Here is an 18,215-nt window from a genome sequence, read left to right as displayed (position 1 = left end):
CCAGCCAAGGGACGCCAAAGGCTTCCAGCTGACCAGCAGAGAAGCATGGAACAGATTCTCCCCACAGTCCTCAGAAGGAAGCCACCCTGCCAACACCTCTCTCAGACTTCTAGTCCCTGGAACAATGCATTTCCGTTGTTTCAGCCCTAGGCAACTAACACAAAGGCTCAGGTCACAAAAGTCAGAGCCACGACCTGTTCCACAGTGACTGCAGGCTGGGATTCTCTTACAGATTCAATCTGGGTGGCACCTGCCACCCAGCCGGGACCAGCTGCCTTCAGGCGAAGCTGTTCATTTCCCTGAACCACCGCATCCCAAGCATCCTTCAGAGCCCCACAGCTGAAATATTTAACAAGACTTTTCCAATGGCTTTAAGGGAACAGACAAGACAGAACTGCTGACACTCATTCAGTCACTTCACATGCACTCACTGAACACCTGCTAGGTGCCAGGCACTGTCCTATGCACCAAGGCTACAGAATAAGCAATATAGACACGATCCCAGTTGTCATGAGTTGCATTCCGGTGGGGAAGCTGCACAAGGAAGAAAAGAAACACACGGGGCTGTTTCAGTCTTGCGTGTAATGCTGAGGAGTGAACGGATGACAGAGAGCAGCTCAGAAACATCCTCCCAGGAGGCAAGGTTTCAATCAAGACCTATGGGACTCAAGCCAAGTGAGTATCCAGGAGGAGCATTCCAGGCAAAAGTCGCAGCCAGTGCAAAGGCCCTGATGTGGCAATAGTTTGACCTCTTCTGGAATCATGGATGTTGGAAATGTCTGGTCCCCTCAGAGAAAACACTGCCCCCTATTCACAGGGCACGGGCCTTAAGGCAAAACAAACACACACACACAATCAGAAAACAAAAACCATAGTTTCCAAGGTCTGGGGTTTTTGAAGAGTAAGTATAGGACTCAGCCTGAACCCTAAGCCTATTTTTCACTGTAGTCCCCAAGCCCAGGCCAGTCTCTCACCCTACCCTCTCCAAGGTGTGAGATTGAGTGCCATGCGGTGCAGGGTTGTCTTCCCACATGCCCCTCAGTCCAAGCTCCTCTCTCTACCCAAACGCTGGAGAAGTAACACATAGCACGTCAAGCAGGCACAGTCTCCGGATGCTAAAGGCACACCGAGCAAGAAAACATTTCTCAGAAAATGAAGCTTCAGAGACATAAATCTACCCAAAGACTCACCCAGTTCACATCACTAAATGGAACACTCATCGCCCTGAACCAGCTGCTCGCAGATGGAGTCACACACCTGTCTTCCCCAGGAACAGCTAGGGGACCCTTGCCTGGCATTTGCAAATGAAAGCAGTCTACACCAGGTTTCCTCAGAACAAACAGCTGGTCCACTCCGAAGTTCAATCTCAGTCTCAATGACAGGACCTCTTTAGAACTTTTTAGGTGGCAGTTTTTCCTGCCAGCGCCTGTTACCTTGTTATGCTACAAGGTGCCTGTGTTCTTCCTGCCAAAATGAACCTGAGATGACCAGTCCTGGGAGAGAGGATCAGCCCCCAGGATTGTGGGAGAGACCCCAATGGCGGTATTCTCTTCGTGGCATTGGAATTATTGGACCCCAGAGAGCAAGCATTGGGGGCACTCAGGAAGAGCTTCGGAGGCAATGGGAAGTCCACCCCGGGCTTGGGCACCTGTGTTTCTATCAGGCACCATGCCACGCACATCATTTGCATTGTCTAACCTGTACAACAACCTAATAGGTGGGTATTATTAGCCTATTTTACAGACATGGCTTCAAGGCCCAGGGAGGTGACAGGACTTGCGCATGGTCCCATTACAGTAAGAGGCAGAGCTGGGGCTCAAACAGAGGCCTGAGTCCAAAGCCCACATCCTTTCCACCATATCATGTGAAACAGAGGGTTTTTTTGTATTATTAGTAATTCTTCATATTTTTCCATACGAACAACTATCAACCTACTTTTGCCCACCCCTGTATAGAGCATTTTCTAACCTGCAAACTTTTTGCAGTGCCTGGGCAGGTAAACCAGGGAAGACAGCACAGTGGTCAGATTTGATATTACTCTAGTCCATCTCAGCCACTTGGACCCAGTTTTTCCTGCCACCTCGTTCCAGGTGTCTCTGACGTTCTCCTACCAGGGTTATCCTTGCTTAGTTTCAAGCTATGATACAAACTGGTTCAGTGTAGATTTCTAGAACACTGCTGGAAATGCCAAATGTAAAAGGGGGAAGAGTCAAGTGTGCTGATCTCTCACTCCTAAGTAAAGCTCTCCACACTCCCTGCAAATCTGTCCTGGCCAATGGGGCCAAGGGGCAGCCTGGGGTCACTCACGTGAGGCAGATCATCAGGAGGTGTGGGCTGTCACCACAACGCTCGTTCATGTTCAAGATGCATGGCAAATGCCCCTTATCCCCTGTGACCTGGGTGATGTCTGACTTTTTAGAGATCGATGCCCCCAAGAACCTGCGGGTTGGCTCCCGCACAGCGACCAGCCTGGACCTCGAGTGGGACAACAGTGAGGCCGAAGTTCGGGAGTACAAGGTTGTGTACAGCACCCTGGCGGGTGAGCAGTACCATGAGCTGCTGGTCCCCAAGAGCATCGGTCCAACCAGCAGAGCCACCCTCACCGGTGAGTGAGCCCCGAGTCTGCACCCTCACAGCTCTCTCCCCAGCCACCTACCCCACATCCCAGCCTCAGCCAGATGCCGTTGATTTAGTCTCTTCAGTACCTATCACATCATGTGTGTCTCCTGCTGTCCACTGCATGGCATCGCCTGGCCTAACCTCCTGCCACATCCTAGCTTGCATTTCTGATTATGCCATCCCATGTGCATACATTTCAGGGACTCCCATTGCTCTCAGGATAAACCCCAAACCTTAGCAGAGCCCACATGGCCCTGACTGTTTTTCCGACCATCTTCTCCAGTCTTCCCTCCCTCCCACATCCCCTGGTGCTCCCTGGGATCCAGCTCTGCAGGTATGCTTCTTTCCATTCCTCAAACACCTTTCCCTCCTGCCGCACGGCTTACCTGCTGTTCCTGCTGCCCACCACCCTCTTCACTGAGTTACGTCTGCTTCCCACTCAGCTCTCAGTTCACTTGTCACTTCTTGGGGATCCTGCCTGGTTCCCAGGTGAGGTCAGGTCCTCTGTCCTGCAGCCTCATCTCCCTGGTTACCACTCACCTCCTAGCACCCCTCAGTTTGTCTTCGCACACTTGTGGTGTGATGTTTCAGTTGTCAGTGTCCACCCTCAATGAAAGCTTTGTGGAAGGTAGACCGTGCTTGTTTCTGCTCCTCATTGGCTCCCAATGTCCAGCATAGCGTCTAGCACTTATTAGGTTCTAGATAAGCGATAGATGGAGGGATGAGTGAGTGAATGAATGAAACTGTAAATGTTCACTGTGACCGGGACATAGACCACATGAGGCCAGTGATAAGGTGAGAGCCTAGTCAGGCCGTATACACCCTACACAGAGTGAGTGGGAGTCACTGAGGGATTTAAATTAGGTGATGTGAGGCCTAGATTTGTGCAGCTGCAACGTGGAGAAAAGATGAGGGGGGCAAGGCCAGAGGCAGAGATTGGTCACAAGGCTGTGCTGGAGTCAAAGGGAGAGATGACGGTGGTGTGGACCAAGACGATGCCCAAGGTCAGCTTGACACCTGGCTGGGGAGCATTCCCTGTCCCCATGAGGATAAGGGCCCAGCCAGAGCTCCTCCTAGGGCTTCAAACACACCCATACAAGAAGATAAGCCTGATGGGCTTCACTGAAAAGTAGGTGACGAGAAGACAGGAATGCGGGGCACATTTTATATGGAGACTGTGCAGAGCAGCCACGGACCAGGGCTGCCAACACGCTTGCACAGAGATTCTGTTTAGCTGTGTCTTGGCTTCCTACAGAAGCATTTGCCATCTTAGAAGACAAGGGAGACGTAGCAAAGTGCATACAGTAAACAAGGGCAGTGTAATCAAAGCCATTTTCCTCCTAAACAAATCCCAGACCGCCTTGCCAAGTGAGGCCAGTTAAAGTAAATATAATAAATGCTCTTTCCAGGCAGACGCACTCATGAAAACACAGCCAGGAGATGGAAGGATATGCTGACCAAGCAGGTTAATGGGAGTGAATTAGATGCAGCAGGAACAGACCAGCTGGCGGAAGGGCCTTTACAGAGAGCTAGAGACATTCACAAAAATTAAGCTAAGCCGAAAAGCTGAAATGATGCAGGAGGGGACTGATTCTAAGCGCAGCCCATCCCTGCCTAGCGCCTCGGGCTGGCTTGGCAATTAGCAGTTTCCAAGGATGATGGCTAGTTGTTTGGATGGCAGATACACCATAAAATCATGAGAGAGACAGAGAAGAGCCCAGTCAAGTCGTAGTCATTATTTCTCTCTACCGGGTAGGGGGGGATTCTACCTTCATTGATCATCTATGTTATTCCAGGCACTTTCATGTAGTTACAGCTCATTTCATCTTCAGAACACCTCATGAGGAATGTTAGCATCCCCATTTTATGGATGTGGAAACTGAGGCTCAGGGCATTTGGAAACATGCCCAAGTTCACAAAGCTAGCAAGGGGGATGGCTGTGACTCAAAGGCAGCTCTGCATCCTAGTCAGAGGCCTCCTTTCCATGCTACTCCTGCTGAAGAAGTAGAATAGAAGGGACAGTCAGCATGTCAATGCTGCAGACTTGTAAGGGAAGGAAAAATTATTATCGTGGAGTGGGCTTGGAGAGGTCCATTTTTTTATTAGTGTTGGGCTGATGAAATTAACCTACAAATATATATTACTCATAATTATCCCAGGGAGTTCACTGCTGGGGAGATTTATAAAGGCAAATGGGTCTATGTGACTTACGAAGAGTTTATAGGCACATAAGGAAATTGAGTATGTCTGTACTTGCTGAGATGCAAATTACCAGGACTGTTGGTTCTCCCTCGCCGGCTTCTGTATGCCTCTCTAAGAAATTGTAGTTCATAATAGTATCCTTGACCATTAGACACTCAAAAGTTCCCCTTCAATTTTTACCCCTCCTTCCTTCCCTCCCTTTCTTCATTATTTTTCTAGATGGCCTATTGCATGCAGCTCAGTGCTTGGCATAGTATAGGTGCTCAAGAAGGAATTGGTTTCCTTCTTCAGTAGATTTTAAAAATCTCATTAAGGGCAAGGATGATGTCCATTCAGCTCACCCTGGTATCCCCAGCTCACAGCCTTGTGCCTGACACACAGGAGCCTCTGAATAATGTCTGGCAAGTGAGTGCTCCATGTGTCCTAGGAGTTCAGAGAAGGATAGGTATGCAGGGAGGGAGCTGAGAACAGCATCACCCTCCAAGCTGAACAAAGGAGGTTCTATGAGAGATGGAGCCCGTCAGCTTCCCACCAGGCGAATTTTCTGCGCTATTGTTAAGAAAGGGAACGGAGTCATTTCTATGCTCCCACTTCCAGGAGCTGGATAGGGAGATAAAGGGAGCACTGACAGAGAGAGCCATGAGATCTCAATAATTTGAGAAGCCCCTTGGAGCCCTCCGAGTGCGGACGTATAAATGTACTGGATACGCTTCAGATACGCATTTTCTTCTCAGGCAGAACTGCATTTTACCTGCTGGCAAAGAGCAAGGATCACTTGTAGCCCAGGAAGAAAGCTGCCAAACATGAAAGGAAAGCAGCAGGCAGGAAGGTATAAAGCGAGCCCCTCTTCCCTGCTCCCCAGACAGAAGGCCTGGGAAGGGAGCACTTGAAATTCTGCTCCACGGTTTTCTGGAAGAAGATGATTCTGTTGTAAATTATTGAACATTTCATTTAAGCTTCATAAATAAGAAACTTGGATGAAAACATTGCATGTTAGATCCGCTTGGCAACATGTAATTTCTGTCTTACTCCCTCGATCTGTCACCCTTCATCTACGCAGGAGAATTTCTACTTCATTATAGGCAATTGAAGGTCTCAATCAGTTGCCTGGGAAAAGTAGTTTATGTCCCAAAGGTAATCTAATTTCTCCAACCAAGGATGTACCTGGAACTCATGACGGAGATAAATGTATACTTTGGACAGATCTGGGGCATCGCAATCACCCCATCAATATAGCGACAGGTGCTCAGCACTGCCAGGGACCAGTGCCTCACTGACACCCGGACTCCCCAAATCACTGGTTTCATCAGCACCATCAGGCTAAGCCTCAGCAAGCCAACAACAGGTGTGCAGAGGACCAACCTGTACCTGCCTGGGGAACATACAGAAAGAAAGGACTCAGAATCCAGGGATAGTTCTCTGAGCAAGGTAGTAAGAATATTGGCCACTGTGGCGACGAGCCAGGCACTGTGCTTGGTCCATGTCATCTTCGCGGTGAGCCTCTGAGATAGATACTGCTGTTCATCCCCTTCTACAGAAACTGGTGCTCAAAGACGTCAAGGAATCAAAGTAACCCAGGTAGAGGATTGCAAAGCCTGAATATTAGTGGAAGTTTGGCAGACCTCAAACTCTGTCCAACCTCAACGTTCACCTTCACTAGTGTTGACACTTCCAAGAAAGAACTAAGGGTTAGGAAATGAGGGGCTGGTTTGAGAAAAGGAAACGGTTGATGCCAATGTATTCCTGCAGGCAAGCTGCTAGGCAAGGCCTGGTAGATTCTGCTCCACTCAGGCATGAGGGACTTATTGTTTAGCCTGCACTAAAGCCACACTGGGGTGGAGGGTGCAGACCCTCTGACTACCCTGCAGCACTCCCCTTCGCTAAACCAGGCCATTTATTAAAGAAACATTGCCCCATGCCTTTCCTCTCAGAATCATTCCTGATACGTCAGGGATCCTGACGGGGTCACAGCTGCTCTGGGAAGGGGTGGGACATTTCAGTCCCCCTAAAAGCCTGAACCCCGAGACCAGAAGCCTGGGGTCTTCTCCAGCTGGCCACAGACTGGCAAAGAGTAATAGTTTTTTTTATATAAAAAGATGGTTTGAATAGTGTCCCAACAAAAATGCATGTCCCATTGGAACCTATAAATATGACCTTATTTGAAAATAGGGTCTTTACAGATGAAATCAAGTTAAGATGAGGTCATGATGGATTAAGGTAAGCCCTGTATCCAATTTAGGATGTGATTAAGTTAAGGCTCTTTGGATGAGGAGCGTATCTTGTACCATGCAGATGGGCCCGGTGTCATCACAAGGGTCCTCATAAGAGGGGTAGGGGTGATCAGAGTCAGAGTAGATGATGTGACCATGGAAACAGAGGTCAGAGAGAGAAATAGATCAGAAGATGCTCTGCTGCTGGAGGGGTGGGCACAGCCAAGGGATGCAGGCAGCCTCTAGAAGACGAAAAAGGCAAAGAAATGGATTCTCCCCTAGAGCCACCACAAGGAACGAAGGCCTACTGAAGCATTTTAGACTTTAGACCTCATGAACTGTAAAACAGTAGACTTGTATTGTTCTGAGCCACTTGGTTGTGGCAATTTGTTAGAAGAGCAATGGGAAATTAATATACCAGTCAAACCAGTTAGGCTGAAAATCAATGTGGGAGAAAACAGACACCCCAGATGATTCCAGATGTCCTGGGAGGCTCCCCAGTGATCCTTCATATTGAACCATCAGAGAAGTTTACACCCTGTGGTTGTACAGTTTTTGCATTTTTCTGCATCTTCCCAGAGTCCCCCAGAGGTCATCTTAAAATTGGATCCATATGCTGGGGCCTATGTTATCAACCTTGGTAGGGAATCCACAGCAGCAGGGCCCCTGTGTGACCTCACATTAAAGGCCTGACAGACAGCCCCGTGCTCAGACAGAAAGACCACCCACTGTCACTCTCTAAAAGAGACCCAGGAATCCCCACATGGCCTCAGTCACTATCTACAAAAAGTGCAGCTTGGTCCTCATGTACAACATCCAAGAAATACTGTAAAGGCCTATGTCCACACAGTCCCTCTAGAGTACACACTCCCCCAATCCACAATTTAAGCAAGAAATCCATCCACCAGTATAGTCAACCTGAGACTGTAAGTACCATGGAGAGACCTTCCACAGGAGAACACACTTCTGAAGGTCACTGACAAGGGGAGCCTGCCTGCCTGCCTTCCCAAGGAGACCAACAGCAAGAAGGAAGCTCTGCATTGACCACTTAGCTCATCCTATTGACTTGGTATGGATTTCTTCAGTGGTGAAATTGGGATTTCCTAATAGGTAAAACTAGGGAGAGACTTAGACAAGACTAAACACAAGCTCTGAACAGGAATCTAAGATCATATGCTTCCTTCTTTTTCAGCCTTCCTTCCCACCCTTGACATACACACAGAATAATGTTTGTTTCTGCATCTACTGATAGATCTGGTACCGGGCACTGAGTATGGAGTTGGAATATCTGCTGTCATGAGCTCACAGCAAAGCATACCAGCCACCATGAATGCCAGGACCGGTGAGTAGGGGAGTTGGTGCATAATAAGACCAGGATACCCTGTAATCCCAGGGAGCCACAGAGGCTTGTCCTAGCAAGGACTGGTCAAAAAGCGATGCTTCCAGTTAGCAGGTCCCTGGGCAACAGCTTTTAGCCTGGGAACAACATCCTCCTGCAGTTCTTTGATTCCCTGTGTCTAACCCCTGCCATCTGACATCCAGGATGGAGTCCTGCCCTCTTCCCCATAGATCTGTGTATGGTCCTGCATGGTCTTAAGGGCTGTCCAGAGCTTTTCAGGGCAGAGGTGGAAAATCCTAAATAAGTTGGCACCACAGCAGGTCATATTTCTTCTGGACCACCATCCCACAACAGGTAGAATGTGGTGTCCCTTAATGTACCACAGAAGTCCTCAGAAAAGCAAGAGGGGTGAATGTCTAGACTTGGAAACAACCCATGAAATCTAAGGGTAATGGAAAAGTCTACTTGAGACCCTTACTACTCTGGATCCAGTAGTTTTATTTCCAAGTCCCTGGTAAATTTCAAAGTCACTCTAGTACCTTAGAGACAAGCTCTGGGTTGAGCATCGACAACCTCTCTAGAGAACCATGTGGACATGGGTCCCCAGGAGGCCTCAGATCTAGTTGCCTGCACACCCATGGCCACCTCAGCCAAAATGGCCTCAGGAACAGAGGTGGCTACTGTTTCCAGGAGTGGCACAGCCCTATCTGTAGTTCCTGTTTTGCCCTGATTGACTTACTGAGAAAGGCTGGGAGACGATGAATTTGAAGAGCTTGAAATTAGCAATCAGCTAATAACACCTTTCTGTAGAGTGCCCATCTGTTTGCCAAGCCCCCAGCCACCTTTCAAAGGAAAGGTGCTTAACGAAATGTGAGCTAAGTGTCAGCAATGACAAGCTGGTCCTCATGGTCAGCAGTCTGCTGATTGTTTAGAATTCCACAGCGGGATAGGGGATGATTCCAATAAATACTGGCCCTCCTGTGGAACCTGTAACATAGGCTCCTTATGTTTATCCTCAGAACTTGACAATCCTCGAGACCTCATGGTGACAGCCTCCTCGGAGACTTCCATCTCCCTCATCTGGACCAAGGCCAGCGGCCCCATTGACCACTACCGAATTACCTTTACCCCATCCTCTGGGATCGCCTCGGAAGTCACTGTGCCCAAGGACAGGAGCTCGTACACACTGACCGATCTAGAGCCTGGGGCAGAGTACATCATTTCAATCACCGCTGAGAGGGGTCGGCAGCAAAGCTTGGAGTCCACTGTGGATGCCTTCACAGGTACCAGGGTGGCAGCAACCCAGCTGCATTCAGGCATCCACGGGTTTTAGTGTGAGCAGGTCACCCAGGCAACCCACTCTTCTAGTGCCCCATTTCATTTAGAAGAAGGAGGAATGTAGGCAGAGAAAGAACAGATAGAGGGGAAACTAATAAATCATCAAGAGAGAGTGGTTGGAAGTAAAGGGGAGAGAGGAACAAAGCCACCTACATGCCTGCAAATTTGTGCCTGATTTCATAGCCCAGACAGAGCAGCTGATTCTGTCCCTCTTTCCCCACCTGCACTAAGTCAGTGGGCATTCAGAAGACCCATGATATCATGTGAAATTCCTTCCAGGATACAGGTTTTAAATCCTGGATCTTATTATGAATAACTCACATAGGTAATGCTGGTCTACCCTCCTGAGGGTGTTCATTTTTCAGTATATGGCTTGGAGAAAGGAGAGTGGACAGGATCGGAGTATGTGGAGGTAGAACCTCTTGCTCGGCTGGGGAAGATGTGGTCCTTATTAACAGGGAAAGCAGATCCCTTTGGTCAGATGGCTCCTTTAGCCAGGTTGACCCCCACCTCACGTGTGGTTCAGAACCGTCCATCTCTCTGCTTTGCAGGCTTCCGCCCCATCTCGCATTTGCACTTTTCTCACGTGACCTCCTCCAGCGTGAACATCACCTGGAGTGACCCATCCCCTCCGGCAGACAGACTCATCCTGAACTACAGCCCCCGGGATGAAGAGGAAGAGATGATGGAGGTCTCCCTGGATGCCACCAAGAGGCATGCTGTCCTGATGGGCCTGCAGCCGGCCACCGAGTACATCGTGAACCTGGTGGCAGTCCACGGCACTGTGACTTCAGAGCCCATCGTGGGCTCCATCACCACAGGTGAGGCTGGAGGACTTGACAGAAGGTGGTGAAGGTGTTCCCACAATAGCCTTTGACAAGTCAATGAAATCTACAAAGTGAGACACCCAAGGAGCAGGAAACTGCTTCATTTGGCCAAAGCGAGTCTGTAGGCTGTTGTAGAAAAGCCACTTACTCTACAGTTGCATAAAATGCATACGATCGAAAACTCCCATTTAGAAGGTAGGATGGGCCCAATGTCTTGAAGAGGCCAAGGCTGAAATGGTTGGTCCAGAGGTCCTCCCAGTAGCAGCCTAGGAGAAATCCTGGAGAGAGCTAGTCTCCAAGAGAAAACCCTTCTACAGTAAGGAGATACCTGTTTCTATCCTGAAGAGCCATCTCTTGACTGCTCACTGATACAAATCAGATGGGACTAGCATTCAACCATGTAGGGCCTTGATACTCAGAGAATGGGGTCGATTTGCCTGTTGTTTGGAAAACACAAGCACTTTGAGATGGATTGGTTCATTCTCATCTCATCATTCCCAAATACGAGTGTGCCCATGGGCAAGGACATGTATGCTGGGTAGTCTGCTACATGCTGACAAGAACTCACAACTGGACAAGTGGATTCAACACACCTGTTTTCAATCCTGTGATATCCAGCAGTCAAATAATAATAATAATAAAATGCCAGTAAAAATGAAATATAGTTTAGGAAAGTGGATTTGTTCTGGACTTATGCTCTGAAATCCCTCTCCAGTCAAGAGGCAGTTTTTCCATATCGAACTGAAAGTAGCTGCTAAAAATAAAGGCTAGAGATGGACAGAGCTGGGTTTGCCCAAGAGAAAATGGTCATGTTACTCCTAGTTCAAAACGAAACATACAAACTTACAGGAAACTTCCCGGTTGGCTTGCAGGTAGGTAACAGTTGCTGCACAGGCACAGACCTTGCCATCTTGACTCTGTTATTAAGATACCCTCCACGAATGTGGCTTGGGCCATACCTATGAGGCTACAGTGAGACTTCAGCCTGACCATGGTGTTAAGGGTGCCGTAGCACATAGGAAGCTCTGGGACACCTTTAGCTCTTGGTCCACATAAAACCAGGGATAGGAATTACTTTTTCACACTGTGCTTTCTGTCTTTTCCCACAACCACTGGCTTCCTTATAGGCATTGACCCCCCGAAAGACATCACAATTAGCAATGTGACCAAGGACTCAGTTGTGGTCTCCTGGAGCCCTCCTGTCGCGTCTTTTGATTACTACCGAGTATCGTATCGGCCAACACAAGGTAATCAAGTTATTCGATTTCTCAGAGATGAATGGGGTTTGGAGCTGGGTGAAGGTTGTTATGGGAGAAGGAGAATATCCCAGAGGCTATCACCCCTCCTCTCTGTGGCATGTTGCATCAGAATGGGAGTGGGTGGGTAAGGAGCAGCCGAGGAATCCTGCACTCAGAACTCCTCTCATAAAAGGCTTGATTGCATTCCCCTAGAAAGCAGGCCCCTCACCAGCAGAGGTAACTGGTCAGTTACCTAGGCAGTGTGGTGAGGCACAAAGACCCTAGTCACATGCACGTTCCTGAGAGAGTGACGCCTGAGACTAGAGCCCTGGGGGATGCCTGAAGACACAGCAGAACCAGACGGAGGCTTGGAGGGAACCACGGTGACAGTGTCCCTATTTCTGCCACTCCAGCCAAGTTATGAGTCAGAGGAAGTTGGCCCAGACCTCGCCTGCATCCTGCCAGTTCTTATTGGTGCATGTGGCACTGGTGGCAGATACAGTCACTTCCTGTGAGGGGTTGGGGTAGTTTTTCAGGCTACTGTGTCTCTGGTCTGTGTGAACTACTCTTTGCAGCCAGACCCTCTATACTACCTTTAAAAAGACCAGCATGCTAGAAAACCACCTGATAAATACTTCTTTTTCCTGTACTCCGAGGAGCCTATAAAATGAGGGGGTGGAGCCAGCATGCAAGGTCTCCAAGTTCCAACACTCCCAGTCCATGAACCCTCTCTTCCCTCCCCACTGAATGCTGAGCCTTGCACCCATCCGCACCTCCTGACCAAGTGCTCCTATGTAGTCTGTACCACGAGCTGTGATTCCACCAAACCTTAACAGTGGCTTCTGCTCTTCCTTAGTGGGGCGGCTGGACAGCTCAGTGGTGCCCAACACTGTGACAGAATTCACCATCTCCAAGCTGAACCCAGCTACCGAATATGAAATCAGCCTTAACAGCGTGCGGGGCAGAGAGGAGAGTGAGCGTGTCTGCACTCTCGTGCACACAGGTAGGTGTGTCTGCACTCTCGTGCACACAGGCGGGTGTGGGCCAAGTCAGAACCCTGGCTGAGGACCTGCCACAAAGAGAAGAGGCAAAGAGTGAAGGGGTTCTGGCTGATCCAGAAGGCACTGGTGTGGGCCCGGAGGCTCCATTCCCGGGCGCCCTCTGACTCACTGCATCACGCAAAGCAACTTGTACCTTCTCTCTCCCCTGGTAGTCCCCCCTCCTCTTCACCCTTAGGGGTCGTGCTGGTCTAGGACAGGGGTTTTCATGGAACTTCTGATCTGAAATGTCACCTTTCAAAGACCCATGATGACAGTGAATTTCAGGACAGACCTCTGAATCATCCCATTTAATTTTTTAAACTGCTCAGAGAAGGAAGAGGTTGTTATTCCAGTAATAGCCCGTGGGGTCAAGAAATCACTCATCAAATATGGCACAACCACTGAGGAGCTGCATTGGCTCTTGCTTTCGGCTCCAGGGTTGGAAGAAGGTGGCGGCTGCCTCCTCTGGAAAATGAGCTCGTTAGCTGGGCCTGAGGATGGGGCTCCACTGCCCCTCCTTCTTGGGCCCCTCAGCCAGCCTACCATGCAGAACGAGGAATACTTGCTATAGAAGTCACCAGAGGGGACAGCCAAAGCTTTCTGTTCCTAAGCCCCGATAGCCTGACCTTCCAGTTAAGCTTTCGTTCCCCCGGCCCGTGGGAAAGCATCCAGCTTGCCTTCTCAGCAGAACACCTGGATTTCCTGAAGTCACTTACTTCCCTCAGAGAATGGTAGTTCCTGACTGAGGGAATGTATCTTGGAGTTCCTCACTGCTCTTACAGAGACTCGGACAAGTACAGAACCAGCATCTTTAAGGTCATGGCCAAAGAAACATTCCTTCCGAAACTCAAAATCATTCTTCTAAAGACACCACAGGATATTCTAATCTCCTCTGGTTTCCTTTCAGGCCTGTGACTGCAGAAAACCCAGTCATATTTTGGGTTCAGTCTCACCCTTAAATTATCTGTGACCAGTAAATTATGAAGAAATATTGACCTGAAGTGATGCCCAATGAGTCAACAGAAGCCCCCTTCACACCTTCCTGAAAGTCTTAGAAATTCATGATAAAGAAAGTAGGTTTTTACTCACTGAAGACAATTAAATTGATTTCAAGGGTCTCCTACCCCCAGAAACCTGGGTGAAAAAACTCATTCCTTGGGATCTTGATCAAAAACAGTCTCTCTCAACACTGCACCAACCCAAACCACCCTCCTTCAAGTTCAGGCAGTGCTATTTTTAGCAAACTCCCAATAACCAGATTGCTTACAGAAATGTCTTATTTTGTTGCCATTTGTTGTTGTTGTTTAAACGCGAGGTCTAAGATTTTACCATGTTTGGAAATAAGTACTCCTTCAGGGTCTCGGGCTTAAGCTCAGAGAGATCAAGCCAATCAGTATCATAAGACTTTTCTTTTATTCTCATAAAGTTCCACTTAAAGAAGTCTAGCTTGAAATGGCTAAGACACATGGCCATACCTTGGAATCCCCCACATCACCTGACAGTGCTCTGCACATGAGAAGTTAATGAATTAATTCAAAGGAAGATCTGGGGAGAACTGGGTACTTGGGAGAAGAGGAAGAGGCTGGTGGAACCAGGAGGAAAGAAAGGAAAGTGGTCTCCGTTTTGTACGGCACAGCAGCAAATGTGTGTTGTGGGTGACACTATGGCAGACACCGTGGGTAGAACTAGAGGAGACTGTTCGCTGTACTTTCAGCCTGCAGTTGCTCCTACCTTTCCCTGCTATTCTGTTTCAGCCATGGACAACCCTGTGGACCTGACTACTACCAACATCACTCCGACAGAGGCCCTGCTGCAGTGGAAGGCACCAGTAGGCGAAGTGGAGAGCTATGTCATTGTCCTCACACGCTTCGCAGGTGGGTGTCCACAGGCCTGTGCCTCGACAGGTTGGCATGGTGGGGACTGGGGTAGAATATAGTACGAAAGGAAAAAAACAAAACAAAAATATTTTGTGAACCTGAGGGACAAAGTGGAGATTTTCCTGCCCTCGAGATGTCCCCAAACTCTGTCAACTATGGGAGTTGAGAAAGTTGGATCTGAAAAGTGCAAGAAGGTCACATGACCAAGGACAAATACAAAATTGGAGAAATCACACTAGGAAAACAAAAGCAGGACTGAGCTAAGACTTGCCCCCAAATGCTATGACTTTACTAGATATTTACAGAGTTTAAAAAAAAAAAAAAGTTCCCCACCCCCTGCTCTAGGCCTACAAAAAGTATTTCCCTGCCTAAGTTATGTATGTGATCGCAGGATTGTTGTGGGTTATCTTCAGGAATCCAGAGAACGAAGACATCAGAAGACAGAAGGCACGTAGCTATCTTAATTTTCAAAATTGAGAGAAAGCCAAAAAAAAAAAATCAGACACACACAACAGCATGATGATTGCTAGAGAGCGGTGTGGGAGGAGGTAGAAGAGGGTAAAGGGGAGATAAATGGTGAGAGAAGACAACTGTACTTTGGGTGGTAAACGCACGATGCAATATACAGATGATGTATTACAGAGATGTGCATTTGAGGCCCGAGTAGAAGTTACAAAAAAAGATAATTCAGCTTCCAAACCAGGAACATTTTTCTCAAGATGCAAAACAATACAGAAGGGGGGATCTCCATATGGAATAAAATGCCAAACTAAATAATCTCTAAATAATCCCCCCTCCCCCCCCAAATTCTCCAATATGGAATTCTTGTGAAATGCCTTTTGGGGAAGTCTGTCTTTATTCATTCCTTGTTCATGTCCGTCTGATTTCAGTTGCTGGAGAGACCATCCTGGTTGATGGAGACAGCGAAGAATTCCAGCTCACGGACCTGCTCCCTCGCACCCACTACACCGTTAGCATGTACGCCACCAGCGGGCCTCTCACCAGCGGCACCATCAGCACCAACTTCTCCACGCGTGAGTAGAGGGTCAGCTACATAGCCAGTATCCCCAGAGGTTTCTGTGGATGTTGAAGATGCTCAGTTTCTGTGTAGTGGACTAGATTATAGTCCACAGGCTTGGACAGTGCAGCTATGAGCTGTTCTTATTTTAGTTTGGACTGTGGCCAAATGCCAGCGAAAGTCAGCTGCAGCTCTCGGCCAGCAGACACACGTCTGTTTTCTGCTCCCAACCTGGGTCTGGTGACAGTAGTAGGACCAGGCCAAGAGGGGCCCGTCCTGGAAACACATCTGGCCCAGAGAGGCTGCTGCACATTAAAGGGCTTGACGTTGAGGAGAGAGTTGCTGGATATGGCCATGGCCAGGGGAACAGTAAACAAAGCTATAGGTGTGAGAATAAGTTCAAGAGTGAACTCACAGACATGCAAGTGTAGCAAGGTCATGAATTCAGACAGAGGCTCAGGTTGGAATATGTCACCCCTGGGCCCAGGGACCCAGGTGAGGGGTTGGGGAATAGCTGTCAGAATGCTTATTACCCTAAAGGATTATCTTCTGACTAAGAGCACCCTTTCTGGTCCTGTCCAAGCTAGAACTGGGGTCAGCATGTGAGCAGCCCAGAGAGCACATAGGTGGGCAAACAGATACCTGTACCTGGAATCAAACAGGGAGGCACTGAAGGAGCAGGTGCTCCTGGCATTTTCTCCTCTTTGCAGTCCTGGACCCTCCTGCAAACCTGACAGCCAGCGAGGTCACCAGACAAAGTGCCCTGATCTCCTGGCAGCCTCCCCGAGCCGAGATTGAGAACTACGTCTTGACCTACAAATCCACCGAAGGAAGCCGCAAGGTGAGAGCTGTCTATAAAGGGGGAAGGACCATTTCTATCAAGCAATCCACAGGGAGCAAACTAGGTTTCCCATGACGGACACACAGCGTGCTGTTGAGGACAGAGCCCCAGTCTGCAAGTCAGAGATCTGGGTGCTAGTCCTGTCTCTGTACAAAGGCAAAACAGTAAACTTTTCTGAGCCTTCACTTCTTTCTAGACAATGGGGGTACCCACCCCTGCAATTCACTCAGCTGTGGGTGCAAAGCCTAATGGAACCTTCTAAGCCTCTATAGGTAGAAGGCACTGGAAGGACTTTTCACCAGCAGGAGCGAGCAAACATGAGCTGGATGCCAAATTCAACAGCCTTTTGTGCCTCCTGATAAGTATTAGAAAGGCCACATGCACATAGCTTACTGCAAAGAGATGACAAATCTCTGTTTTTTGTCATCAGTTGAAACAGTGGGTCTAACCGGGTTGTCCAACTTTGGCTAGCAGTGGAATGCTTTTTTAAAGTAAAATCATACTGGGAAGCTGAATATGCAGAACAGATTGAAGCAGAGCCCCTCTGTTGCACGTGGAGCAGGGAGTCCTAGGGTTCTGAGTTCTCAGTTCTCGAGGAGGCCCAATGCAATCTGAAAAGCACCGGATTCAACCATCCAGGTGCCTATGTTTATCCCAGTGTGCCCCTGGGAGACAGGAGCTGTCCAGTCTGCTTATTGGCTCAGTTTTCTCCTTATTGTGGGATGGAGAGGATGACTGTGGCCACTGCAATACTGACCTAGCTGACCATGGGATCCAGACTTCCCTTCCCCACGCTACTCATTGTGAGCCAGTCCCTCCCTCCCATCTCCCTTCCCCTGGCTCACTCCACAGGAGCTGATGGTGGAAGCAGAGGACACGTGGATCCGGTTGGAGGGCCTATCTGAGAGCACAGACTACACAGTGCTCCTGCAGGCGGCCCAGGACACAGAGAGGAGCAGCCTCACCTCCACCACCTTCACCACAGGTGAGAGACTGGCCACCACTTTCATGCCTTCTCCCCTGTGTGACGTTAGGCTCCTTCCTCAGCAGTCTCTGCTGAGACTTGGCTGGGGAGGAGGCCATCAAAGAAACTCAACTGCCTCTTCCTGCAAAGGAAAGTAATTATTTCTTCCACTCCTACCTTTCCCCATCCCGATTCCTGCCAGGAAACCTCTTACTACCAACACAATCAGAGGGACGCGCAGTGCAATTCCCTGGCTCACCTAAACACACCAAATACAGACAACAGGCTCCCCTTCAGGTTCCCAGCAGGTGTTTGTCTAGCAGAGTTCGTCTTCCCCCCGCTTCCCTCTGCTGCCTAAAATCAGAGATCCGCCTAGTAAAGGAAGCGGTCGTGAACCTCGACTATTAAATCTGTGTTCTTCTCCATACACAGAACACTTTTGCATTCTTATGGTCGCAATGCAGTCCTTACAACAACTGGGGGCGAGGGCCAGTGATGAAACGTGTGCATGGAAATCACATGACTTCCATGGTTAGTAAGTAGCTGGGTCTGAACTTGAACCCAGGACTTCTCCTTCTAAATCCAGCCTGTCCTCTTGCCTTCCTCATTCAAGCATCGGCAGAAGGTACTTGAAAATGCCCTGAAGGGATAGGAGTGTCCTAATGTGTATAAGAGGAAATGCACTAATACCTAACCTGTGAG

At 48.9% G+C, this 18,215-nt stretch overlaps 1 protein-coding gene across 2 annotated transcripts in view; it reads left to right on the top strand.

The window, feature by feature from the left end:
* TNR (tenascin R) overlaps positions 1-18,215 on the top strand; it is a 56,116-nt gene that overhangs the window by 22,547 nt on the left and 15,354 nt on the right. For both annotated transcript variants that reach the window (XM_016221365.2, XM_087828124.1), the window contains 10 exons: positions 2,420-2,605; positions 8,284-8,373; positions 9,390-9,653; positions 10,260-10,529; positions 11,663-11,782; positions 12,630-12,776; positions 14,568-14,687; positions 15,581-15,724; positions 16,419-16,549; positions 17,402-17,534. In XM_016221365.2, coding sequence (XP_016076851.2) covers positions 2,420-2,605; positions 8,284-8,373; positions 9,390-9,653; positions 10,260-10,529; positions 11,663-11,782; positions 12,630-12,776; positions 14,568-14,687; positions 15,581-15,724; positions 16,419-16,549; positions 17,402-17,534 — 1,605 coding nt within the window. The remainder of the gene's footprint in view (positions 1-2,419; positions 2,606-8,283; positions 8,374-9,389; positions 9,654-10,259; positions 10,530-11,662; positions 11,783-12,629; positions 12,777-14,567; positions 14,688-15,580; positions 15,725-16,418; positions 16,550-17,401; positions 17,535-18,215) is intronic.

This window comes from Miniopterus natalensis, chromosome 19 (assembly GCF_054644295.1).
Source record: "Miniopterus natalensis isolate mMinNat1 chromosome 19, mMinNat1.hap1, whole genome shotgun sequence".
Lineage (NCBI taxonomy): Eukaryota > Metazoa > Chordata > Mammalia > Chiroptera > Miniopteridae > Miniopterus > Miniopterus natalensis.
This window is presented reverse-complemented; position numbering and strand designations above follow the sequence as displayed.